Source organism: Silene latifolia, chromosome 2, assembly GCF_048544455.1.
Source record: "Silene latifolia isolate original U9 population chromosome 2, ASM4854445v1, whole genome shotgun sequence".
Lineage (NCBI taxonomy): Eukaryota > Viridiplantae > Streptophyta > Magnoliopsida > Caryophyllales > Caryophyllaceae > Silene > Silene latifolia.
Genome location: NC_133527.1, coordinates 4,370,287 through 4,395,659, shown reverse-complemented (window position 1 = coordinate 4,395,659; position 25,373 = coordinate 4,370,287). Strand labels below are relative to the sequence as shown.

Sequence of the window (25,373 nt, the reverse complement as noted above, 5' to 3'; positions counted from 1 at the left end):
TTGTGTTATCTAAAGTCAATACATTAGATAGAGTTAATTACCGATTACTCCCGCCAACATTCCACTTTTTTCACTTACTCGCATGTCAATTTTCTTTTTAAATTATACCCATATTATTTGCTTAGGTCAAATTTTGCATCTAACACAATTTTCAGGTGAAAAAATTTGTGATATTGGCGATTCAAAGAGCTGGCAAATCTGGTTCGGACTCTAACCTCTAAAATCTAAGACTTCCTGAAGTCGATCAGATTGATATAACTTTAGGATGTAGACCAGAGCTTAAAATTCCCCCGATCATAAACCGCATGACTAAGGATGACAATGGGTCAGGTACCCGCCCCAGACCCTTCGGGTCAAACCCTAATACGGGTCTGAATTTTTGAGACCCGAATGAATATGGGTCAGATATGAGTCTTAATAAAATATTTCGAGTCCAGGTCCGGGCCTGATTGATGGGACCCGAGCCATAGACCCGTATAATTTAAAAAAAAAAACTTAAAACTTAAACTAAGAAGACACAGACACGATCCGGCTCTTTTTATTTGTACGAGTGTACGACGGCGACGGCAAAGACCAACACCGAGGGCGACGGTGACCTGCGACTCAGCGAGGACGACGACGGCTTCACATAGGTTAAATCCCTCTCTTTTTTTTTTAATTACCAATCTCCTTATTTTCTTCGAAATTAATTTTGTCTCAACTTTCAATTAATAAAAGATAGATGCATCAACATCAGTAAATTATAAGATAAATGAACTGAAATCTGAATTTTCTATAAAATTCAGATTATAGTGTTACAATTATAGTGAATTTGATAATTATACTCCGTAGTAAATAAATGATTGGGACGGAGGGATTATATATCAACGATCTAATAATCAATGGGCAGTGTTAATTCTTCAATCTTTGATGACATTTTAGGTGTATCTTTCCATCTTTAATGTGCATTAATTTGTTGATGTTAGCTAGCTTAGCCGGTAAAGTTAAGAGGGTGGTACGATACTCCTTTCGTCTCAGTCAATTGTTGTGCTTTGGTTTTGGCACAAAGACCAAGGAAAGAGGAGGGGGCCAATTACTAAATGACAAGTGGATCAAATTGAGTGTGAATGATCAAATTGCTTATCAAGTTCATTCTTAAAATAGAAATGACAACAATTGACTGAGACACCCTAAAATGGAATAAGACAACAAATGACCTGGGCAGAGTGAGTATTAATTTGCGGAGTAGTTGATTAAGTGATTTACTGTAAGAAGCAAATATGATGGAATCGCACGCAACAAAACAATGTTAGTGACATTACTTGAACATTGTTTTGGCAGGGTTTTACATTAGCGGAATTTACAAATTAGATAGGAATTAATCAAATGACAGTCAAAGTTTTTTGGCTCATACTGTTTTGGGTAAATTTCAGTTACGGATATTGGTTAGTTTTCTTTTCCTAAATCCTTTTGATTCGCGTCCCTTCTTTAATTTTGTCGACCTTTTCTTTGCTGCAATCTCTTAGTTATTTAGCTTTGGCGTGGTGGATCGTATCCATGATAAATGAAAATGTACAGCTCTAATGTATGTTTGGTTCATTTAAGTGATCTGTTGAACATCTCATTCATAATAAAAATTATGCAGTGTTGATGTCAAGGTCTTGAACGTTGGGGACGAGCTGTTTGAGGAAACTCTGCCATTGCGCATGGGATCCCGGTATTATCAGCTTCAAGGACTAAAATATAGCACTTGGTATGAAGTGAAGATATCTTACCCAGCTTCTGTATGTTACTTTACATTATTTTCGCATTTTGCCTTCATTCCTGGTATGTTGATGAATAATTGTTCATAGAATGTTTTGTTGGATGACAGATACCTGCTGTTTTTTCGCTAGAGTTGAAGAAAGACATTTCGGTAGTTGGGGTGAGAAGACTACGGAAATTACTCAATACTGAGAAATTAATTTTCAAGGCAGAAAATCTTGACGAGATCAGCCATCAGGTTTGTGCTTTGCTCTGTTGCTCATTATTGAAGTTGTGTCTCATTGTGTATAAGCTTTTGATTGGGGCGTTGTGGGAATTGTGCAGGGTGGATCGTACATTTTGATAACTGTGGAACCTGATGGCGTTGTAGCACTACGTGGTGTTCGAGACACAGAAAATATTTTGTTCAATATTGGTATGCTAAAATCGTTATTCCTTATTCAAAGTAAAGTTTTCATTCTATATAACATAAACGCGTTGATAGTTGATACCGCCTCAAAATTTGCTCGCGTTTCTTAACCCTTGACAAATAGGTTGTGATATAATATAGTGTTCCAGATTTAATACCAAGAATGTATGTGCACGCGTGATTCATCCTTTGGTTTTGCAAATGACAGTGTGTGATGAACTTGTAATGGGCATTCCCCGTGAAGCTTGGCTGGTAGTGGCCTTCGGTGTAGCATGCATTGTGGTGGGCTGTCTCGTGCCTTTTTTTCTTCCATCCTTTCTGTTGCCCAAGGACGAGGAAAACCTCAAGCACGTTACTCAGCTGCTTGCAGATAAGGATTCCTAATTTCTGCAACTGTGCAAGTAGATTTAAAGTTTCCCCCGAAACCCTTGGTCTCTTCAGCTGCAAACGACCTTATCAGATGCTCGTTAAAGACTCGGCACAACATCTTCCTTTGCACAAGCTTATGGAGCATCCATGGATAGTCCAAAATGCAGAAAAGAAAAATCATCTTTTCTTCTCCCGGCAACTAGAGGTGTAACGATTCTTTGTTCAACATCTTCTTGTTTACTGAACCCGAAATTGATACTTGTTCAGCATTGATAAATTTATAATCGCACAAATTAAAGGGCAAATTCAATGAAATACCTTCCCTTTCTGGGCTGACTCGTCTTTTTATCTTCATAATTTCACGTCTCCCGTAATTTGGTGCTTCTGAGCTCGCGCTCCTGCCTTGGAATTCTCCTCGATGTGTGTTTACAATAACTAAGACGTCTCCAGGTAAGGCCTATCATACACATAGCCTTAACAACACGATAACTAAGACGTCTCCAGATGCAAACTGCATACATTCCTACCCCTTACCTTTACACTGTTTATATACCAACCTGCTAAACGTGTCGACAAATTACTAAATATCGTCGACAATTTGTAATAACTTTCCTAATCTACCCCTCACTCTAAACCCCCCATATATTAACCTCTTTTCTTCAAGTACGACATTTTCGTTACCACCGCTTCAATTCCGCCACCAAATTCAAGGAATCGACGACGCAAATAATCAAAACTACTTTAATTTTTTAAAAATTAGATTTAGAATATAATCGTTATTGTTAGAACGGATTAGCGATTATCGATTACCGCGCTCAAAATTAATCTAAGTCGAAACATGATTTTTTTTTTTTTTAAAAGTGTTTTTTCGGACGAAATTTTTTTTCGTCCAAACGAAAAAAAAATTCGTCCTGGATTTTTTTTTCTCCCGGCCCTCTTTCGACATATTTTTTTTAAAAAAATTAATAATTTCCGTCTTAGATTAGTTTTGGGCGCGGGGATCAATAATCGCTAATCCGTTTGTCAAATCATAAACTTGAAATCTAATTAAAACGTAAACATATCACTTGAACATCGTTACTAACTTGATCGTTGTTACCGTTAGGGATGTCAATGGGGCGGGGTGGGTGCGGAGGAGGGGTAACCCACGCCCGCATCCGCGAACTATAATGCGTACCCACGCCCGCCCCACGACCCGTAGCGGGTTGAACTTTTCAAACTCGTCCCCGCCCCGCGGGGACCCGTAGACCCGCCAAATTACCTATCTCCTCACAAAACAATTTTTAAAAATATAAATCTTGAATCTAAAATATACTAGTCTCGTACTCTTGTACATATTATACAAATAAGTTTTCGCAAAATGGTCTAACATTTAATTAACTAGTACACAAGTTTTTTAAACCACGAAATAGTTTGAGGATTAACGTTTCTTTTTTTTTGGGGTTTAGGTTGTTCGGTATTTGGGTAGGTAAGAACTAAAAAGTAGATTGAATTTGTCTAGTTTTATGAAAAAAAATGGTTTAAACTTTTTATCTAAGTTATAAATTTTATTTTTATATAGTACAAATTTGTCTAGGTTTATGAGTAAGGCGGGTATAAGCGGACCGGGGACATGCGAGGCGGGGTGGGCGGGGCGGTGTGGGGCGGGGTGGGTATGGGACGGGTCTCACGTGATACCCACGCCCGCCCCACGACCCGCGACGAATGACACTTTTGAAACCCATCCCCGCCCCACGACCCATCAAATCATTACCCGCACCCGCCCTAAGTGGGGCGGATGTGGGGCGAGACCCGCCAAAACCCGCCCCACTGACATCCCTAGTTACCGTCATTAGTCGATATGATTAAAACCGTTTAATCGAAAATTTCGTAAATTAAATTACGATTTTTTTCGGAAAACCGTTTTTTTTTGTTTTAGAAAGATTTTGGGGGTGGGGGGTGGTTGTGTGTTAATGAGGGACAATATTGAAACGATATGTTAATAGTGGACGATAATTAGTAAAAGTGTCGACGATATTTAAAACGACCGTTTATATATAAGCGAAATCAGTCACCACAACATCAGAATCACCAACTCCCGAAGGCCCTCTTAGCGAAGTATGAAAATAATTAGTCTCAGATGGGTATATCCGTTTAAAGATATAGACCGATCAAATATGTCACCACTTTACCGCTTTTCTCTCACACCCCTTACGAGTTACGGCCCTTAGCTTTTTATCTCACTCGATCTCTCAAAACCTTTGTTCAATTCAACATGGTCACTTTGTCATTCCTCCCCCAAGTAACAAACAGGTAAGTGACCTCTAATCCTCCATACTTAAATGCCCTCCTTCCCTGACTCGGCTTTCTTCTTCTTATGACTTCCCTCACTCGATTTATGGCAAGTAAAGACTCTATCTCCGAACATGAAAAAAAAAAAACGAGCTTACATGAACCCATTTTAGAATAATATTGTAAAATGAACTATAAAATGATAAGGAGTAAATAATTTTATTAGAAAGCTTTGAAGACCACAAAAATTCCAAGGTGTTATTAATACAGAGTATCCCACTCCGAAATTACTAATATCACTCGTGTTTGTAAGGCGGTGAATATATAATAACATGCCTTAGAGTTAGGCTTGTATTATTGTAACATTAACAAAAAAGTGTAGTGATATTTATCATTTCCCTTATTTTAAGTAATAAATTGGATGATACACAAACTCTTATTTAAGACAACAATATTCGTGTTAAGGTTAAGATGGTAATGGAAATGATCATGCATGTATAACGTAAGCTTCTATACACTGCAATCCCATACACAAATATATTGACATTCTGACATTCGATATGCGTTGACAAGGCGTTGTTGCTTTCAATTTGATTTTCGAATACGTGTACCAAGGTAGGCCTAGTTATGTCCATCTAACCATATACGTAGAATTGTAACCATTACAAAATAAGCTACTCGACTAGGTAGCACCAGACACTCGACACTCGACAACTAGATCTAGCACTACAAAGCCATACAAAGAGATTACATAACCTTTATTTAAAAGTAAAGTTACAACATGATAAGCAAGATTAACTATGGTGAAATGGCAAAAGAAGACGGCTTGGCCACGAACGTTGATATCATCTTCATTAACACGGAGGACCTCCAAATGCCGTCGAATCATACAAACGAAAGAGTGACAATAGCAAGATGTACTTACGCTCTTGCGAAAAGAGCGTAGAAAGAAAAGATGAAAAGCAGGACGAAGTTTGCCTTCGACGGAGATAAATCTCCTACACCTTAGAGATCGCACCCAGTGATTGTAGGACAAACAGATCGAGAACTCCAACATGCTATGTGTAACACGAACCCCCAGAGATTGGTAGTGAAATAAAGAGGGACTGTTTACCATAAAAGGGTTTAGAAAATTTCTTCTTCATCAACCTCAATGTAACTGAGATGTTCAATTTTGTGCCATTCAGGTCCCCTGTTATTGACATAGCTTTCCGTCAACAATGGGCAGTTAGTAATCTCAAGGCAGCGTAGTCGGGTGAGACGTAGCATAGCCTCTTTTGAAGGCAAACACCTCAAAGAGTGGCATACCATGAACTTTAATGTTTCAAGAGAGGAGAGGTTGCATAGCCAATCTGGAATTTCTTCTAAGTCATCAAATCCCGTTATATCCAGGGTTGTAATCCTAGTGAGTAGTCCAAGTTGTTCAGGAAGTGACCTGATATTTGAACAACCCGACAATATTAGTGCTTTGACGGATTGGAGACGGAGAAAAGGAGTCATATCGGAGAAGTACTCCTCTAGCTGCTGCTCGTCTTTGAACCCTTGAACTCCTATTACTTTGATATTCGGAAGTTGTTCAGTTGCCTCAAGCATGGACCTCAGAGACACTGCTGAATAACTGGGGATATCCAAATACCAAAGCTCTCTGAGCACGCTTAAATTTGCTAGTCCAACATTCTCTAACTCACATTCATAGATCCCTATCTTCTGCAAAGACGTAAGTTCCTTAAAACTTGATGGGAGTCTTCTCAAATTTATACAGCCAAAAATGAAAAGAGTGTGCAGGGCAGAAAGCCCATGGAAAAAATCATCTGGAAGAGAAATCAGTGACTGACAGAAGATTCTCAAACTCTTAAGACATTCCATGGATTTCAGGCTGGGTAAAGACGTGAGCTGTACGAAATTCTGAATTTCCAGTTCTTGAAGGTTCCTACAATTTGCCAGCTCATCAGGCAAACGTGTCAGTGAAGACATTCCGCACATTTCCAGTGAGGTGAGTCCAGTGCAACCTTTAATGATATCCAACGACTCAATGCTACTAAGTTCGTCAAGCTTCAGATGTGTCAGTAATTCACAGTGCAGGGCCGGAATAGCTTTTAGCATGGGACAATCTTCAACTTGTAGACTTTCGAGGCGAGGAAAAACAACCGTAGCCTCTACGGTAGGCACCATCCATGTGGTTAGCCTTGGAAAGCTAGAAATCACAAGTTTCCTCAGAGATCCAAATAATTGCCCTCCACAGTTTCCATAGAACTCACTTCCGATGAATTCTACATCAAGCCCACTCATGATCAGAGTACTCAGGGATGGCAAGTGGCCAAGTATGGGAAGGGTTTGGCAATTGCGGCAGTTCAGTAATTTAAGTATTATCAGATTGCTTAGTGGTCTGAGACGGCCTGCGATATCTTCCTGAGTTACAACAGCCATTTTCATTATCCATGAAGGGAACGCTTTCCCGTAGAAGTTCTTCAATTCAATGGAAGACATTGCAGGGTGAGGGTGAAAGTTGTCCAGAACATCTTCATCAGTATAACCTTCACTGGTTTCATCTCTATCTTTGGCCCAAGTCAGAGTCATTTTCATGACCTTGCCGTGTCTATAAAGTGCAGCTTTGCCTGCCTGTTCCCCGTTTTTCACGTGCTCGAGTCCATGAATGCATATCTCACCCGTAAGTTGGGGTAAAGCTCCAAGCTCGTCAACTGTCCATCCTTGATCACTTTTCAAAGCAAGATGAGGTAAGTTCTGCAGGTTCTTCAACTCTGCTAATCCTCTCGATGCATACAAGGGAGTAGTTGTGAAGATGTGTCTTAAGTTGACAAGCCTATTTAATAATGAGGGTAGCTTAGTCAACCTTTTGCAGCCGCGAAGCGTGAGCGTTTGTAGGTGGTAGAGTTTACAGATCGTCTCCGGCAGCATTCTGATCGGATTATACGAAAGGTCGAGAAATCTCAGGTGTTTGAGCAACCCGATGGCAGGTGGCAGCTCCGAAAGATCAGCATTGTTGAGCATTAGTGTGTGCAGATACCGTGCATGAACCCAACAATTCTGACAATAGATACCCTCAAATGAAATCGTTCGCAGCTTTTTTTGTGTCTCTGGTTCAGAAAACTCAACCACCATTTGATCCTGTATGGATGTGAATAGCAGATGCCTATAATTACCGTCTTTTGGTTGGTCATCTGTCTCCCTGACCACGTGGATATCCTTTGAAATATAGACTGCAAGATCATGAACTAAATCATGCATTTTGTACAACAACATCCCATCCTCTCTTGCCTCGGCTTCCTGTAAGAATAAATTATTAAGCAGAACACCACAAAAATCCGCACCAATGTCTTCCTCAGTCAACCTTCTTGCTTCAGATGACGGGATGTGAAGGAATCCCTGAGCCAACCAATGTGTGATTAATACATCCTTGGCCATTGCCCGGCCTTTGGGAAAAATTGCACAACACGCGAAGCACTGCTTTAAAGATGGAGACGGTAGATGGTTGAAACTCAACAATAGGGATGGGAGGATATCGTTTTTACCTTGTGGTAGTTCCCACAGCTCACTTGTTTCTATTACTTCCCAATCACGTAGGGAATTCTTCTTTGACTCTAGTAGGCATCCGATAACATTTATGGCCAAGGGAACACCCTTACACTTGTTAACTATTCTTCTCCCAATCTCTTCAAGACAAGAACCGTCATCTATATCAACATTTTGCTTAAGTAGTTCCCAGCTATCGTCTTTAGATAATTCTTTAAGTTCGTGCCTGTATACAGCTCTTGCAGCGTCTGCAACATTCTTGCTACGAGTTGTGATCAAGATCACACTTCCCGGAAGTCCCCCAATCCTCTTCAGGGATTCTCGCAAAGAATCCCATAAAACTTGATCTTCCTTCCAAACATCATCTAAGACAAGCAAGAACCTTTTGCCCTTCAACTTCTCCTCAAGTTTTCGTATGATTCCGTCTTTGTTGGACATGTCCGCTTTGTTTGATGTGACAGCTTCAACCATTTCATTCAAAAGCCTTATGATGTTGAAGTTTTGAGAGACGCAGATCCAAATTTTAGTATCCCCGAAAAGTGTGTTGATATTCTGATGATCATAAATGCGTCTTGCTAATGTTGTCTTCCCAAGACCTGTAGTGTGAATTGTAAAATATTAGGAAATGCAAGCAACGGAGTACTATAGAGTAGCACCCGACACTTAGCAGTAGAGCCAGAGCAACGCAAACCTCATGGATATTGGTCTAATGGTCTTTCACTGGCAGAGAATTGTCACATGCAACTGATGAGGAGAGGGTCAGTCTGGCTTAGACCTAACAAACGGTTTACTCGGATCGTGTCAGTTTGGGTCGGGTCATCTATGAACTGTAAATGGAGTAACAATAGCTATGAACTATATATGGATCTTAAGGTATCATTTTCCTTACAAATATGGAAGATCACTATCAGCAAGGAGACAGTTGGATCAAAAAGCAACTTTTTGACGAAATAGTCAAGTTCTTTCATTGCTCCACTAGTTTTATGGCGTGCAAGAATGCACGGTTGAGGTATATTTATTGGTATGATACTATGATATTATATTATTATGGTAGTGAGTATGCTGTATGTGTAATAACCCGTAGTTTTGTGTTAATTAAAAAAAATGATGATTAAAATAATAATAATAATAATAATAATAATAATGATGATTTTTTGTCAAAAACTACCTTATATTTAGGGGTATTTGTAAAAAGACTACCTTACATTATTTTTTTTGTTTTCTACTACCTTTGTTTTCTTTATTCTTGGTCAATAACTACATACGCTAAGAATCTAGACAAATTTGGTCAGTTTTCCGGCTTAAACCTATCTCCCTTAACTCTTTTATGTTTTATCTTGCTTAGGTACGATTTTGGGAAGTCGTGATGTACTTACGGTTAACTTCAGTAGATGTTCGTAGTTATTACTGAAATGTGAAAACATAAATTTTGCTTATGTAAAGTTAAATTGTGGGTTGGGCTCAGTTGGTCATTGTTGTTTGATGTTATCGAAATCATGTGGGATAGGTTAATGTCGCTAAATCGATCAAGTCTCGTCACAGTTTCAGCACAGGTAGTTTTAGACCAAAAAAAGAGAAAACAGTGGTAGTCTAAAGCAAGAAAAATAACATAAGGTAGTATTTTTACAAATACCCCTAAATATAAGGTAGTTTTTCACAAAAAAACCCTAATAATAATAATAAAAAAGAAAAAAAAAAGAAACAAACAAAATAGAACAATCTAAACACAAGTCCACAGCCTGATTATTCTCATCTATCATTCCCCTCTATTTTATTTTATTTTTTTCTATTCCTTGATTATCTTTCACCATTACTCTTAATAAGGATTATTTGCCTTACGATATTGGCATAGGACTCCTAGGCTCCTAGCCATCATTGGACTCGTCTTCTTCATCACGGATGAGTATGTTTTTTTTTTCTTTAGTTCTATGTTACCTAATTAATTTGGGGTTGTTTATTGAAATAAAAGCAAATTGAATTATTGTTTGTGTATTTTATTGTATATGACAAATAATTGGTTCTTAATCTGTATTTTTCTTCAATTAAGTGGATGTAGGTGTTTATGAATCGTTCAATAACAAGGTTATTGTTATTTGTTTTAAGTGTTGATTATGTGAAGTTTGGGTTTGTTGATAAACCGTCTGAATGGACGAAATTTCAAGAGATCTTAGTTAATTATAGGCTACTTGGAATTTTGATTTGCCATGATTGTAAATTGAAACCCAAAAATCCACCTGTTGGTGAATAATATGTTGGGAAGTTGAGTAGCAAATGATGCTAAGGTTTTTAGCCTATTAGTTATTTTTGGCCTTTTAGTTGTAATGATAGTATTGACACAATATTGACGGATAATTCTTACAAGAGAAAAAAAAAAACATCAAATGATAACTAAATTTAAATAAAGAGACACGTATTCAATTTTTCAGACGGACAATTTTTCAGACGGGCAATGATAACTTCATTCACTTCACAAATTCTTGTTTGAGACGGACAATTTTCGTCTTATTTGTCAGACGGGCATATGTGAGTATGTGACTATTTTATAGTTAAATGTAACCACAATGGTATAGACAGTGTTACAGCTTATGGTAACTGGTTTTTCAATAGTGGTGACATTTAACTGTAAAATGATTACAAAATCTCGTCTTATTATTTCAGACCAAAAAGGCCCCGTCTGAAGCAAGACGCACTGCATTCACTTTGTTAGGCTATTTTTCTTTTACCTATTGAAAGGGTAGGTTGTAAATAAAGGAGAAGAAGTACATGATTAGATTTTTTTTTTGTATCTCTTACAAAGACCCATATTTTAACGACAAATACAATGTCGCTATTCCCCACTAATCTCATATTATTATTATTATTATTATTATTGTTTGTATTACTGTGTTATTATGTTCAATCACATAATTTCCATCTTATTTTATCGTCTGCAATGTTTTCAAATCAAATTTTATTTTATAAAAATAGTATTAACAAAAATTGGAAATTTGTATAGGACCCGTGATTTTTCACGGGTTTCAAAACTAGTTTTTCTTAAAATTGTAAGATAGCCTCACGATAAATTTATTGAGAAATCATCTCTTAAAAAACTTATGCATTGAGCAATTATGAAAAATAAATGTGAGTTTAGAGAAATTGTTTTTGGGTGAAACTTATATTAATAAGATGATAGAGAATCGGTTGGATAATTACCTCCCATACCAACGATGGCAACAGTGGGCAAAGAACTATCTTCATTACAAGAATCACACAACCTTTCAAGCAACTTTCTTTCATCTTCCTTCCTTCCAACAAACCCATGAGATTCACCCCCACCCGACACGTGTTCCCGAGTTTGATTCAAACTCCTACAATTTCCATATAAAATGTTTCCTGCAAATATAATGCCAAGTCATTTTTATTTCCGTTAGAAAAAAAGAGAATTAAACTAAACTGATTTAAAACGAACTGATATTAAATCCATAAGAATAGGATCTTATACCATTGTAAGTTTCTCGTACGGCATCTCGCGCAATGTCGACCTAACCAGGCCAACCAAAAATCCAAGTTAATGCAAAATATACGACAGCTTTAAATCTAGGGTGAGTATCGGTTCAAAATGAACCGGACCGAATCAATGACGAAAAAATAATTAGGTGAAACAAAGACCAAACCTATAAAACTTGTTCTTGGACCGATTTGAACCCGTATTATTCAACCCCGTCCTATCTTGGAATGAAATTTATAATTTTTTTGATTTTTAAGTGATCATTAGATCAAATAAACTACTTTAATTAAAAATCTTTAGTACAAAAATACAAATAACCACAATATTATATTAAGATTATTGTTAGTCTTCAGACAAGATTTTTGCAAGTGTTAAAAAAAGATTCACTCAAGACTTCCAATAATTTAGGTGAGTCTAATAAGTTAATAAGTAGAAAAGTAGAGTATGAGATAAGTCTAAGGACGACTTAAGGCGAGTCTGAAAAATAAAAAAAATAAAAAAAGTTAAATGGAAAGCTGATCTGGCAGAATCTTAGTCGTAAGACTCGGAATAGTTTATAAATATCGTTTTCATAAACTTGCGAAAAGTAGTCACAAAACACTTAAATCTTGGTTTATTTTGTCCAGACCGAAAATAATCGGTCTTGGACCAGACCGGACCGAAATTTTAAAAAGTGTGGATCGAGAACCGGACCTAAATAAATCTGGTTTGGGTTCGGTACAAACCAAAAGGTCTAGTCCGTTCACCATTTTCCCGGTGCGGACCTAAATTTGCCCGGCCCTACTTAAGTCCCAAAATAATTTGAGGTCTGCCGACATAAATCATAACGTAATCACCATTTTATATTCTTTATAAAACGTATTTTAATCGAAAGTAAACAAATGATTGAGATTTGAGACATTCCGCCACTAACCTGATTAAGACCGATAGCCTTAGCCTCAGCATCAAGCTCTTCAAAGAGCTTAAGGATGCTCCTAACCTTAAACGACATCCGAAACCGAAAAAACAAAGGAGTACACGTAAAACAGTTACGAAACTTAGCAACACCAGACTCAGGATACTTAAGCTCAAGTTTACGACGGATAATCTCGTAGGCATACTCGTCCATGAGATTATCCGTCAGATAAGAAACATCTTGGAAACGCTTAAGCCACGTGTCCAGCAGTCTTATCTGTTGGACCTGGCGGTTAGACCGACCCAAGTCCTCCAAGAAGGCTTCGACGTACTCAAACTTACGTCGAAGCTTCTCGAGTTGGTCTCGGAAGCCCATTGCTAAGCGTGCTTCCTCTGAAGCACGTGACATTATCAGTTTAGCTAGAGCTTTCGCGCCTTCAATAGCTAGACCTTTTCCTACATCAACTATCAGTGCTTCCGCCATTAGAGAGCTTAGCCTTGAGATTAATTACGGGGATTATCTCTTTTACTTGATTTTTTTTAGTATCTAGTGTTTTTGAGATATGTTCTTGTGTTTTCTAGGAAACATGTGTGGAGGAGACCTGGGGTCACTTATCCACTTATCTATTGACCTGGGGTCACTAGTTTAGATCCACGTTATAGCGCATTCTTTTTAAATAAAAATATTAGAGACTTTGACTATCAACCTGGTTTTTAACTCTATTTTGAAATGTGGCTAACAATAATTTATGGAAAGATTGTATCTCAATACTTACAATAAATATTTATGGTATAAATTTAATTAGGAGGCAAATATTGTTCATTAATAAATATAGTACATGTAAATATAAATAGTATATGATCAATAAATTAAGAGGAAGATATTGCATAGTACTCCGTAGTATACTAGTATGTTCACTTAGGCGGGAAAACATAGGCGGGAAAATTAGAGACTTGTTAATCTTTTAGAATTTAGTATATGGAGGATGGGGGATTTCGGAAATTTGTTTTCACGGTTAATTTGATCCTTCAAGACTTTTTTTTATCCATTTGTGACTTAATAGTATCTATATAAAAGTATAAATGGTCCCCTTTATTCTGTTTGATATTTGTGTTAAAACTAAATAAAAGTAAACGAACAAATGATCGGGACGAAAGGAGTATAATATTGCTTCACTTCGACATATTATTGTTTTATCTTTTTGTTTTAATCTATCTATTAATTACTTTTATAATTAATCTCAATAATTGATTGAGATGGATAGTACAAATTTCGTCTCCTCTTTCGCCATTCCTTTCCTGAGGGACGGTTTTACGATAAAGTTATCGTGGGACCATTTTACAATGTAGTAAAAATGATACTCCTCACGGATAATAAAACATGTAGAAATCACGGTTAAAGATACACAAGTATGAAGTTGAATAGTCACTTTCAGTTACCATCACAAAAACACAAAAGAGATGAGAAAAATGAGATTCTCGACAACTTAATAAGATACTCTCTCTTCCAAATTTTTGCGAAGGACCTCAATTATTGGTTGAGGATTTGAGGCCTTTAATGCGTAATGGTCTAATGGCCATAGTTTAATTTGTGTAAATTGGGTACAAATTTTTCAATACTTCTGATATTTAAGGCGTAATGGACTAATGGCCATAGTTTAATTTGTGTAAATTGGGTACAAATTTTTCAATACTTGCGATATTTTGTCACAATACTTTGGTCTTTGGATTCTTCTTTGGCGATTGATCCAAGTTAAAGGGATTCACCTAGAGCCGGCAAACATTGACACGATACGAAATTAACGGATTTGGGTTAAGCTTAATAACCCATTTAAGTAAGTGGGTCAGCACGAACACGACACGATATTTAATTGAGTTGAGTTTGGGTTGAGCTCTCTAAACACAAACCCGACACGAAATATAGCAAATTGTTAGGTAAGTTCCTCTCATTGTCTAAATGTGCAAGGCCTTGCTCTTTCAGCTGAATTGAACTGAAATTACGAAGGCCCTGTAAGGACGAAGCCAAGGGTAGAAAAAACATTCAAAACCTCGGAATTTTGCAGTTTGAGGCAAGGGGAATCATTATGTAGAGTTTGGTGTGGGCGTTCGGGTAAGTAAATAGGTAGCAGTTGTGAAGGCAAAAGGCAAATGAATGGTAGAGAGGTGACAGTGAGTTAATAGGGCAGGTCTGGTTTCGACAGTTGCAAAGCTAAGGCGATTTTTGGAAAGAAACGTTATCATTCTATCTTACCTTTTGTGTCTGCCTTCCCTTTAGATTTCTGAAACAACAGACCGGAGGTCCAAACAGCCAACATCATCCCCTCAATTGGCGCAAGCCAGTACACAATTATGTGATCACCCCGAGCACATGACCATCCTGTTACCTGCAGAGATCCTTCTGTAATCAGTAATTATGTATTGAAAGGACGGGAGAAGTGCATAAAGAAGCAGGGTTCATGCATCCACCGCTTAAGTCAGAGCCAATGATTTGAAGAGTAAGTTTGGAAAGGCTAGAAATTCAGGTCTTCCTCAAGAGACTCTGGAATGGTTCTCGTTAGTGACAGAGTAATAAAGAGAATCATAATGTTAGAAGTCCTTCAGTCAGTGCACCGTGATGGATGTTGACATTGAGCTTTGGTCCATGGCCAATTTCAAGTAAAGTATGAATGGGGAGCCTAACTCCATAAATGGCTCCAAGCACCTGAATAATGTATACATGAAAAAGTATGATTGACCATGAAATAGGAAGATGTTCTATATATCAAACCCGAGAACGACATACAACGATCTGAAAGAATGAGACTCAAATTTGCAAAAGGCCACTCAGAAAAGCAGCTTGCCCTTCACATCCAAACATTCAGAAAAATTAAATAAGTGGCAAAATCCGCTGAAATTATACATGGAATAAGCAACATGTCAGGAAGTAAGGATAGCTGTTAGAGAAGATTACAGTATATTGTAATATACCGTACATAATCAGAATAATATAGGATTATTGAATACGTTATTTTATTACCAATGTTAGGAAGATATTATTATTATTGTGTTCATGCATCCACCGCTTTATGATTCCTAACAATAGCCAACAACAAGAGACTTGTGCATGAACCATTGCCTCAAAGGCTCCTAACTAGTATGTTGTTAGAGGGTTGGATAGCATGAACCCCTTTATCCTTTAGAGATCATTCAATATTCAGTTATCTTATATGAGACGGTTTTATTTACAAAACCCACTCAAACACTCGGGTAATTCTAAATTAATTATATACTCCGTAGGTAAAAGGTAATTAGTTGATCTCATATAGACTGATATGAAGTAATGATACCTATTCAGTGATCAACAATTATGCAATGAAATGTTTCAATAGCAATAATCAGAATGGTAGAGGCACATACTAAAGTAATTGTAATTCATAGAAAGGTATTTAAATTACAAGTGAACAGAAACTACATCATGCTTCACCAGTTCACCTTCAATGTCAAGGTTCCTCAGGGTTAGACAATTTTTCGAAACAGTTATAGTCTTATAGATGGCAAAGTAACTCACAGCATTTTTGCAAGAGAATAATGCTTCAGTTACAGGCAAAGCAGCATTCTCAGAACAGCGCATCAAGTCTCCCAGTATAAGCATCAGATATATTATAGATAAATTTGCAACCTTTTTGTAAAATGTCATAAACTACAATCTGCAAATAATAAACATGATTAAGTATCCAATTTAACAACTCAAAAGCACCAAACTTCCACCAGTAATGGCAAAGAAAAAGCGGCTAAAACCGCTAGAAATTGCAGTAGCCAAAACATTAAGCGATCATAAGTAGTAAGTACTGCCTACTACTAAGCATATGCATAATATGTTATCTTTCTAGTACAAGTTTCACCTGAAACTACTGCATACAACACTAATTTGGAAATATAACCCTAAAAAATATCACCTCATCAAAATCAAATAGCGTAACAAAGCCTAACTAATCTAAACAAACTCCAATCACCAAATTTCTAAGATTAGGCAGCAAAAGCACGCAACAAATACAAAACCCAGTGCCTCAAATTTCCAGATCCCGCCTATGGTGGGATAAGGGGATCAAATGAATGAAGCATAAATACATAATCTCAGTATGAAAAATACAAAGAGAGTGTTTCCGAATTAGCCATAATGAAATTGGGTTTGAGAACTTCATTAAAAAGCATTTATTGAAATAAAGAGCGGTCTTTACCAGAAAAAGTTTTAGAAAATTTCTTTGCCATTGACCTCAATGTATTCGAGATGTTTAGCCTTGTGCCATTCAGTACCCTAGTCCTTCACAAAGCTCTTCTAAACCCTTTATCAGATGGCGAAAAACTTTTAAACCATTTCTGGTAAATACCCTTTTAATTATTTCACTATCGGCCGGATAGAGTAAAGAAGAGGAGAGAGATAATCAAGAAGAAAACTTTATCAGATTTGTGAATGAATCCATGAGATTGCAAACAAAGACTTTTATACAAGAGTACTCGGACTAATGAACTCTAAGGCCTAGTTTGGATAAGAAAAAAGGAGGGAAAGGGGAAGGAGGGAAAAGAAAAGGAGGGGGGGAGAGAATGGATGAGGTAATTTTCCCTACAAATCTTGCCTATGGGTGTGTTTGGATTGAGGGATTTGGAGGGAAAGGGAGGGGAGGGAATTGGAAGGATGAGAAATCCATTGTTTGGTTAGCAAAATGAAGGTAGAAGGATTTGGAGGGGAGGGAAAATGGATCCCTCCATTCTCCCTCCCCTCCCCTTCCTTTCCCTTCCCTTCCCTCCTTCCCCCTCCCCTCCCTTTCCAACCATTTTTCCTATCCAAACAAGGCCCAACAAACTATCCACAACTAACTTTCCCCTATTCTGTTATAACTTATAACTAACTTCTCTTCTATCCTGTAACACAGGCAAATGGAGGAATCGAATTTTACTTTTCTCCAAATCCCTCCATCTCCATTTTGCTAACCAAACAAGCGGAATTGTCTCCCTCTAAATACCTCCTCTTTCTTTCCCTCCAAATCCCTCAATCCAAACAAATGGTAAATTTCAAGCATGCACAACATCCTACGAGTTATGACAGGGCATATGCATAGCAGCTCATCGCCTCATCTGTAACTTGGAAAAATAACCCTTAAAATATCACCTCATCAAAATCAAATAACCCAACAAACCCTAATTATGTAATAAACTCAAAGCACCAATTTTTTTTAGATTAGACAACAATAAACCCATCAAAACTTAGTGCCTCAAAGTCCCCTCAAGTCCGACTTGTGGTGGGATAAGGGGGTCAAATGTATGCAACATTATCCTATTGTTGACAATACACAAAAAGAATGTTTTCAGGTTATCCGTAATGAAATTGGGTTTTGGGAACTGCATTTTAACAAGCCTTTATTTGAAATGATTATTATGAAATAAAGAGTGTGTGTTTACCATAAAACGGTTTAGAAAACTTCACTGTCATCGATCTCAATGTAGTGGAGATGTTTAACCTTGAGCCATTCAGGGCAATTGCCCTTTAAGATGCATTCCTTCAACAGTGGGCAATCAAAAATCACAAGCTTGCGTAGTCGGGTGAGACGCAGTAACGACTCTTTTGAAGGTAAACACTTCAAAGACATGCATGACCTGAAGTCCAATAATTCAAGAGATGAGAGGTTGCATAGCCACTCTGGAATCTCTTCCAAGTCTTCAAACAACCCTATACGCAGGCGTGTAATCCTAGTGAGTAATCCAAGTTGTTCAGGAAGTGATCTTATCTCTGGACAACCCACCAACAGTAGTTCTTTGAGGGATTGGAGACGGAGAAAGGGAGTCATGTCGGAGAAGTACTCTTCTAGCTGCTGCTCATCTTTAAACCCGTCAATTCTAGATATTCCAAATTCGGAAGTTGTTCAAGCTCCTCAAGCATGGACCTCAAGAATACTACTGAATGATAGGAGATGCACAAACAGCAAAGCCCTCTAAACGCTCTTAATTTTTCTGGCAAAACATCTTCTAACTCACTGAATACTACTGAATGATACATAAGGCTGCCAAAGATGTGAGTTCTTCAAAGCTTGATGGGATTCTTATCAAACCTGTACAACCATAGATGTAAAGAATGCGCAGGGTTTAGAGCCCATGGAAAAAATCATCTGGATGAGAAATCAGTGCCTGAGAATTGATTGTCAAAGACTGAAGACATCCCATGGATGTCAGGCTGGGTACAGACACGAGCTGATCAGAATCCTTTATTTCCAATATCCGAAGTTTACTACAGTTTGCCAGTTCATCAGGCAGGCGTCTCAGTAAAGACATGTCATACATTTGGAGTGAGGTGAGTCTGGTGCAAACCTTGATGATTCACAGTGTAGGGCCGGAATAGTTTTTAGCACAGGACAATCTTCAACTTGTAGATGTCCAAGGCAAGGAAACACGACTGCCACCTCTACGGATGGCAGCATCCATGTGGTCAGCCTAGGAAAGCTAGAAATGACATCATGCTTCACCAGTTCGCCTTTTCGATGTCAAGGTTCCTCAGGCTAGAAATTTTTTCGAACAGTAATAGATGGCAAAGAAACTCACACCATTTTGCAAGAGAATAATGCTTCAGTTACAGGCAAAGCAGCATTCTCAGAACAGCATTCGCATCAAGTCTCCCAGTATAAGCATCAGATATAGATAAATTTGCAACCTTTTTATAAATTCTCATAATCTACCATCTGTAAATATTAAACATGGTTTAAAGTAAACCACATAATACTCACTAAATTCAAAAACTCAAAAGCACCCAACTTTCACCAGTAATGGCAAACAAACAGCGGCTAAAACCCACAAGAAATTGCAGAAGCCAAAACAGTAAGACAATCATAAGTAATGCTATAGGCAAATCTACCCAAAATGGCCAATAAGAAGACGTTTAAAAGAGAGAAACCTAGATTAACATTGTTACTTGTAACATACAATATCAATTTTCAAGCATGAACAACATCCTACCTCTAAGCATATACAACACTAATTTGGTAAAAATAGTCTTCAAAATATCACCTCATCAAATTCAAATCCAACAAATCCCAATTAATTAGAACAAACTCAAATCATCAAGTACTAAGATTAGACAGCAACAAAGCACACAGAAAATACAAACCACAGTGCCTCGAAATCTCTGGGATAAGGGCGTGAAATGCATGAGACGTTATCCTAGTATGAAAAAAACAGAAAGAGAATGTTTCCGGGTTACCCAGAATGAAATTGGGTTTTGAGAATGCATTACCTTGAAAAGGGTTTAGAAAATTTCTTCACCAGCGACTTCAATGTAGTTGAGATGTTCAACCTTGTGCCATTCAGGGCCCTTGTCCTTGAGACCTTGACATAGCTTTCCTCCAACAATGGGCACTCAGAAATCAGGAGGCGGCGTAGTTGGGTAAGCCGCAGCAAAGACTCTTTTGAAGGTAAACAACTCAAAGAATAGCAACACCAGAACTGCAATGATTCAAGAGACGAAAGGTTGCATAGCCACTCTGAAATCTCTTCCAAGTCGTTAAACAGCCATATACTCAGACTTGTAATCCTAGTGAGTAGTCCAAGTTGTTCACGAAGTGACCTGATCTCTGGACAACCCACCAATACTAGTTCTTTGAGGGATTGGAGACGGAGAAAGGGAGTCATCTCGAAGAAGTACTCTTCTAGCTGGTGCTCGCCTTTGAACCCGTCAATACCAAGAAGTTTGAGATGAGGAAGTTGTTCAACTGCCTCAAGCATGGACTTCATAGTTCATACAAGCTGCTGAATAATTGGAAATGACCAGATTGGAAAAGCCTTCTAAACACGCTTATTGTAATGCTAGAACATCCTCTAACTCACACCTAAAAATCCATCCATATTTTCTCCAAAAAAGTCAGTTCTACCAGGCTTGTAGGGATAATTGCCAAATCTACACAACCATAGATATTAAGATTGCGCAACGTAGAGAGCCCATGGAAAAAAATCATCTGGAAGAGAAATCAGTGCCCAAGAATTAATTGCTAAAGACATCCCATGGATTTCAGGCTAGGTAAAGACATGAGCTGTTCGAAATCCTCAATTTCAAGTTTTAGAAGCTGACTACAATTTGCCAGCTCCTCAGGCAGACGTGTCAGTAAAGGACATCCCATACATTTCAAATGAGGTGAGTCCGGTGCAAACCATAATGATATCCAGTGACTCGAAGCTACTAAGTTTGTGACGCTTCAAATGTGTCAATGAATCACAGTGAAGGGAAATCATCAGTACACAGAAATAATGCACTTCTTTTGCCAAATGGCACATGAAGGTTCGTTTTTCTACTAAGAGTGGTCGTTTTTAGTACGGAAAGCATCAGTACAAAATTGTTTCACTTTCAGAGCTGATCAGTGACCACTACTTTTGGAGTACTCCCTCCGTCCCAGTCAATAGTTTACATTTGCTTTAGTTTCTCCTCACAAAATTAAGTAAACGTAAACTATTCACCGAGACACACGGAGCCGAGTTACATGTTCTTCCCGTTTGACTTTACAATCTCCTTGCATTCCTTTAGCCAATTGACTTTACAAGTTATAATATAATTTGTTTATCTTTACTTTTAGCACAAAGACGGGAAATGGGGGAGGGACTATCAATTGAAGGCGCATAATCAAATCAACTATCAAAAACACTAAAATGAAAACGTAAACAAATGAATGAAACAACTCAATATAGAATAGATAGATAAACAAATAATCGGAACGGAGTGAGCATTAATTATATAAAATTACCCAAAATAATCCAAATTGAATAACTTATTCCGATTAAACTATGGACAAATCATATAAGCAACATTTCATAATTACTAAAAATCATCTGATTAGTAAAGCATTATAAGAGAGATTCTTACTTATTGATTTCACGATTAAATAGGGAATCTGGAGATGTTGAAGCTTCATTTGCACGTATGGAGGAATTGAAATGAGAAACGGGTTTTAGAGGGAAAAATCAGATATATAATGGGGCGGGTCAATCGGGTATAGAACAGGGCCTTAGAGGTGGCAATCGGGTTAGTTGGGTCGGGTTTGGGTCGGGTCAAGTCGGGTCAGGTTATGACGGGTTCGGGTCATATCAGGTCAGCTTATCCTTTTGGGTCGAGTCGGGTTGGGTTCGGGTCGTTATCGGGTCGGGTTATTTCGGGTCAATGATGTATCGGGTTTGGGTCGGGTCCGGTTATTTAATCGCATTACTATAATTTTGACCATTAAATTTAGTTTTTAACCTATTATTTGGTTTAATTACTTCATTATTACACAAAATCTCATTTGTGACGGCACATATCCGTCACTCTTGAGTGACGGATACCATTTTACCTCACAAAGTACCCACTTTTTCTCTCTCTGCAACACTATTCATGTGGTCCCCTTTCTCCACTAACCCATTTTGTTACCATTTTAACTCACAAAATATCCGCCACAAATGGTAACCCGTCACAAGGGAGACCAATTGTCATTATTAAGTCAGACGTATCAATCTATACACAAAATCACTTTCATTTTGATCAAAATTAAGCTTAATAATTGTCGGGTCATCAATTTAATCGGGTTAATATCGAGTCGGCTCAATATCGGGTCGGATCTGGGTTGGGTTCGGGTCACTGATAATCGGGTCGTGCCGGGTTACGGGTCGTCATCGGGTGGAGTCGAGTCGGTTTCGGGTCGCAATATTTTCGGGTCCTATCGGGTCAGTTTTGCTCGAGTTCGAGTCGGGTCAGATTTGTCAGCTCTAGCAACATGCCTCCAAAGTCCCAACCTGAGGCGAGTCGGGCTCAGAAACACATACCTTGAACCGAACTGTCTCATGGCACGGGTCGGCTTAGCCTTGGCCCTAATCCAAATCCAAGTAGGTTTCTTCCATTTTCTTTTGCTTTTGGCGGGTCGGGCCTCATATTGGGGACTGGCCCATCTAGCAACTAGGACTGGCCCATGATGTTGGCGAGTTCTAATTGGTCGAGTATGGGTTAAGTCAATTCGGTTCGAGTCAGTTCAAGTTTGTAAGAATTCAAGTTAGATTGGATCAGTTTGCAACAATAAATATTCAGGTTAGGTCATATTGTTTCGAATCAATTCGGGTTACATATCAAGCTTAGAGCCTTAGTTCAAGTGTGAGGTCGGTACGGGTAAGGTTATTTAGGTTGGTCAACTTTGTCAGGTTTACAAATTAGGTAGGTTAGCGAGTTGATGGGCTGAAAATGATTTGCTTCAAAATAATCGAGTTAAACAAAACTGACACGACCATATTAATGGGAGATGGTCGAAGAAGTGTTTTGTAGTTTGGTCGGATTTAGGTTAAGTGGCCCATTAAAAAAAAAACCATGGGCATAAACCCGACACGACTCGTTTGTTTGTAAGTCTAGGTCGTTAGTTAACATAACTAAACATCGCTCATTTGGGGTCTAAACTTTACCAAAGTTAGGCTATTATAAGGAGACTCACTTAAAATTAAAATTGAAAAATGGTGTTTATTCGTCATGCAGGATTTCCAAGTTCTAACTTCTAACTATAAACTCTTTTTTCACCACTGATGAATGATGAATTTTGTGTTACAAAGTTGCAAGTGTCAGACAACTACAGCCACATTTAAAGAACTAGGAATTCCTGTGAGATGGAGTATGTATGAGGCATGTAATATTTGCGAGTTCAATCGCAGCACGCAGACAACAATTTCCGAGACAAAAATGCAGCCAGTACAAGCATAGCAGCAGCTTCATGACAGCAGTACCATAAATTCACTCAGTATAGTATCAGTCTATCAAATAGAAGATAAAGTTAAATTCATGATAGCCATTCATCTATCTGGAAGGTTATGATTTCCGCACAGAGAGACAGCGGAAAAACTGTGATAAAACTGTAGCAACAGATTCCAACCGACTCACCAACAATTTGAAGGGTGAGTTTGGAAAAGCTAGAAATTCATGTCTACCCAAGAAACTCTAGGGAATGGTTTTCTTTAGTGACAAAGTGATAAAGACGGTCACAAATGTCAGAAGCCCTTCAGTCAGTGCACTGGTGATGGATGTCAACCATTGAGCTTTGGTCCACAGCCGATCAATGGCTCCATGCACCTGAATACTGTATGCTTAGACAAGTATACTTTACCAAGAACTAGGACGATGTTCAATATTTCAAACCCGAGCAACGATTACATACAGCTATCAGAAAGAAAGAGACTCAGGTTTTTACAGAAAGCCACTCATAAGAGCAGCTTGCCCTTCTACTCCAAACATTCAGAAACTAAAATAATTGGCAAAATCGGACTGAAACTATAAATTGGAAGTCAAGATAGCTACCAATAATTTAAGTAAAGTCGTAAGGTACACAACCTTCGTATGAACAATTTTCTTCGTATGTAAACATTTTCAGTTTGAAAATGTTCTTTGCCTTGGAAGTCTTGAACCAAAGAGCCCTTGATTGATGCTCCAAGACAATTGATAGACATGATACACTTAACGCGTGTGTGTCCAGTACCATAGAGAGACGACTTATTAAGAATCCGAAGTTTACCATTATCACATTTTACAGCGGTATTGGCCACATTGATAGGCATTACAGAAAAACAAGAAAAAGGGTACCAGTCTACCAGATAGTAACACTGACTCCAGAATCGATTATGAATCAGAAACTCCATACTTAATAGTAGCAGTCACAAAAGACTTTTACTGACTTGAATCAGTCGCATACAAACTAGAGAATAAGATGAAAGAACAGTTAAAAAATTACAAGTCTTGCAATAACGAGGTCGAGAACAACCTCACAACTTGTTACATTTGAAGAAGAATATCGACCTGAACATCTTAATAATCTCAATTATTTTATTTAACATGTGTATATACATTTCACTCCGAAAAAAAACAATGCTACTTTTTCCACGGATGTCCCAAATTACGATGCCAAAGCTGTAGAGATGAAAGGAAAAATAATTTTTAGATATTTTAAACCGTAATGTAAGACATATACATTTGAGACACTCAAAAAAAATGAAAAACTAAACAAGTAACCGGAACAAATGAAGTAACTTCCAATTATAAAGTTCGATCTCTTCAGCATTTTTTTTCTATATGTCATTCTAATAAGTAAAATATTATAACAAGTATTATGACTCAAAAATAATACGGAGTATACTTGATTAATATACCTCGTACTTATTCTTTTTAGCATCCATTATGAAGCCACTTCAAGAGCAAGTTGGATATCTCATAATAACTTACATACTACCATGGACCTCCCTAGTTAACTTTAATTTGAACAATTTGCATAATGCATATACACACAATAACAACTTGATTAAATATATAAAAAAAAAAAAAAAAAAAAAAAAAAAAATCAATTTTACACCCCTATAAAAACCCTTTATCCTTCCCTCCTTTACCATCATCACTTCCATAACAAAAAAAAAAAACATTTGTTCCTTAAAAATACTCAAAATTATCAAAAATGGCCTTGTCATCAAAAATCTTGCTTAACCCTAGCAAACGTGAATGGAAACGCTATTCTCAAAAATGGCCTTGTCATCAAAAATGGCCTTGTCCCGTTACAATGTTGCGCTACCACGGACGTGAATGGAAACGCTATTCTCAAGGTCAATTCTGGGTCACTCTTAGCCCTCATTCCGACTCTTTCTAATCTAAATGTCAGAATTAATCTT

General features: G+C 37.8%; 3 protein-coding genes across 5 annotated transcripts; 1 reads left to right on the top strand and 2 right to left on the bottom strand.

The window, feature by feature from the left end:
- The first annotated feature begins 504 nt into the window (after window positions 1-504).
- LOC141642064 (uncharacterized) lies at window positions 505-2,683 on the top strand. The gene is made up of 6 exons (XM_074450745.1): window positions 505-632; window positions 1,321-1,424; window positions 1,625-1,763; window positions 1,853-1,981; window positions 2,068-2,158; window positions 2,361-2,683. Exons 2-6 carry the CDS (start codon window positions 1,366-1,368, stop codon window positions 2,534-2,536), a joined length of 594 nt encoding a protein of 197 aa, XP_074306846.1. The 5' UTR covers window positions 505-632; window positions 1,321-1,365; the 3' UTR covers window positions 2,537-2,683.
- A 2,673-nt stretch (window positions 2,684-5,356) lies between these two features.
- Window positions 5,357-21,657, bottom strand: LOC141642063 (putative disease resistance protein RGA3). 3 transcript variants are annotated; one of them, XM_074450743.1, is made up of 9 exons: window positions 21,580-21,657; window positions 20,555-20,680; window positions 19,963-20,474; window positions 18,141-19,411; window positions 15,171-15,405; window positions 14,956-15,088; window positions 11,805-11,844; window positions 11,516-11,695; window positions 5,357-8,919 (listed from the first exon to the last, which is right to left on the bottom strand). In XM_074450743.1, exons 8-9 carry the CDS (start codon window positions 11,520-11,522, stop codon window positions 5,918-5,920), a joined length of 3,009 nt encoding a protein of 1,002 aa, XP_074306844.1. In that variant the 5' UTR covers window positions 11,523-11,695; window positions 11,805-11,844; window positions 14,956-15,088; window positions 15,171-15,405; window positions 18,141-19,411; window positions 19,963-20,474; window positions 20,555-20,680; window positions 21,580-21,657; the 3' UTR covers window positions 5,357-5,917. The 3 variants fall into 3 exon arrangements, with proteins under 3 accessions (XP_074306844.1, XP_074306843.1, XP_074306845.1); XM_074450742.1 differs by lacking the exons at window positions 14,956-15,088; window positions 15,171-15,405; window positions 18,141-19,411; ... (1 more) ...; window positions 20,555-20,680; window positions 21,580-21,657 and adding an exon at window positions 12,724-13,560; XM_074450744.1 differs by lacking the exons at window positions 14,956-15,088; window positions 15,171-15,405; window positions 18,141-19,411; ... (1 more) ...; window positions 20,555-20,680; window positions 21,580-21,657 and adding an exon at window positions 12,627-13,189 and having other exon boundaries at window positions 11,805-12,087.
- On the bottom strand, window positions 18,152-20,459 carry LOC141627657 (uncharacterized). Its single transcript, XM_074440890.1, has 5 exons — window positions 19,963-20,459; window positions 19,480-19,513; window positions 19,307-19,383; window positions 19,044-19,175; window positions 18,152-18,575 (listed from the first exon to the last, which is right to left on the bottom strand). Exons 1-5 carry the CDS (start codon window positions 20,457-20,459, stop codon window positions 18,152-18,154), a joined length of 1,164 nt encoding a protein of 387 aa, XP_074296991.1.
- Window positions 21,658-25,373: the final 3,716 nt, after the last annotated feature.

Excerpts from the sequence above, each read along its gene's own strand:
- LOC141642064 (XM_074450745.1), top strand. The coding sequence starts at position 1,366 with ATGACAGTCAAAGTTTTTTGGCTCATACTGTTTTGGGTAAATTTCAGT. Across the intron at positions 1,982-2,067 it reads TTGACGAGATCAGCCATCAG|GGTGGATCGTACATTTTGAT; the intron begins GTTTGTGCTTTG and ends GGAATTGTGCAG. Across the intron at positions 2,159-2,360 it reads AAATATTTTGTTCAATATTG|TGTGTGATGAACTTGTAATG; the intron begins GTATGCTAAAAT and ends TGCAAATGACAG.
- LOC141642063 (XM_074450742.1), bottom strand. The coding sequence starts at position 13,188 with ATGGCGGAAGCACTGATAGTTGATGTAGGAAAAGGTCTAGCTATTGAA. Across the intron at positions 11,696-11,804 it reads CGTACGAGAAACTTACAATG|GAAACATTTTATATGGAAAT; the intron begins GTATAAGATCCT and ends TTATATTTGCAG. Across the intron at positions 8,920-11,515 it reads TGCCATCGTTGGTATGGGAG|GTCTTGGGAAGACAACATTA; the intron begins GTAATTATCCAA and ends TTCACACTACAG.
- LOC141627657 (XM_074440890.1), bottom strand. The coding sequence starts at position 20,459 with ATGAAGTCCATGCTTGAGGCAGTTGAACAACTTCCTCATCTCAAACTT. Across the intron at positions 19,384-19,479 it reads CCATTACTGGTGAAAGTTGG|GTTGCAAATTTATCTATATC; the intron begins GTGCTTTTGAGT and ends ATTTATAAAAAG. Across the intron at positions 18,576-19,043 it reads CTACACTGTGAATCATCAAG|AATTGACGGGTTTAAAGATG; the intron begins GTTTGCACCAGA and ends TGGAATATCTAG.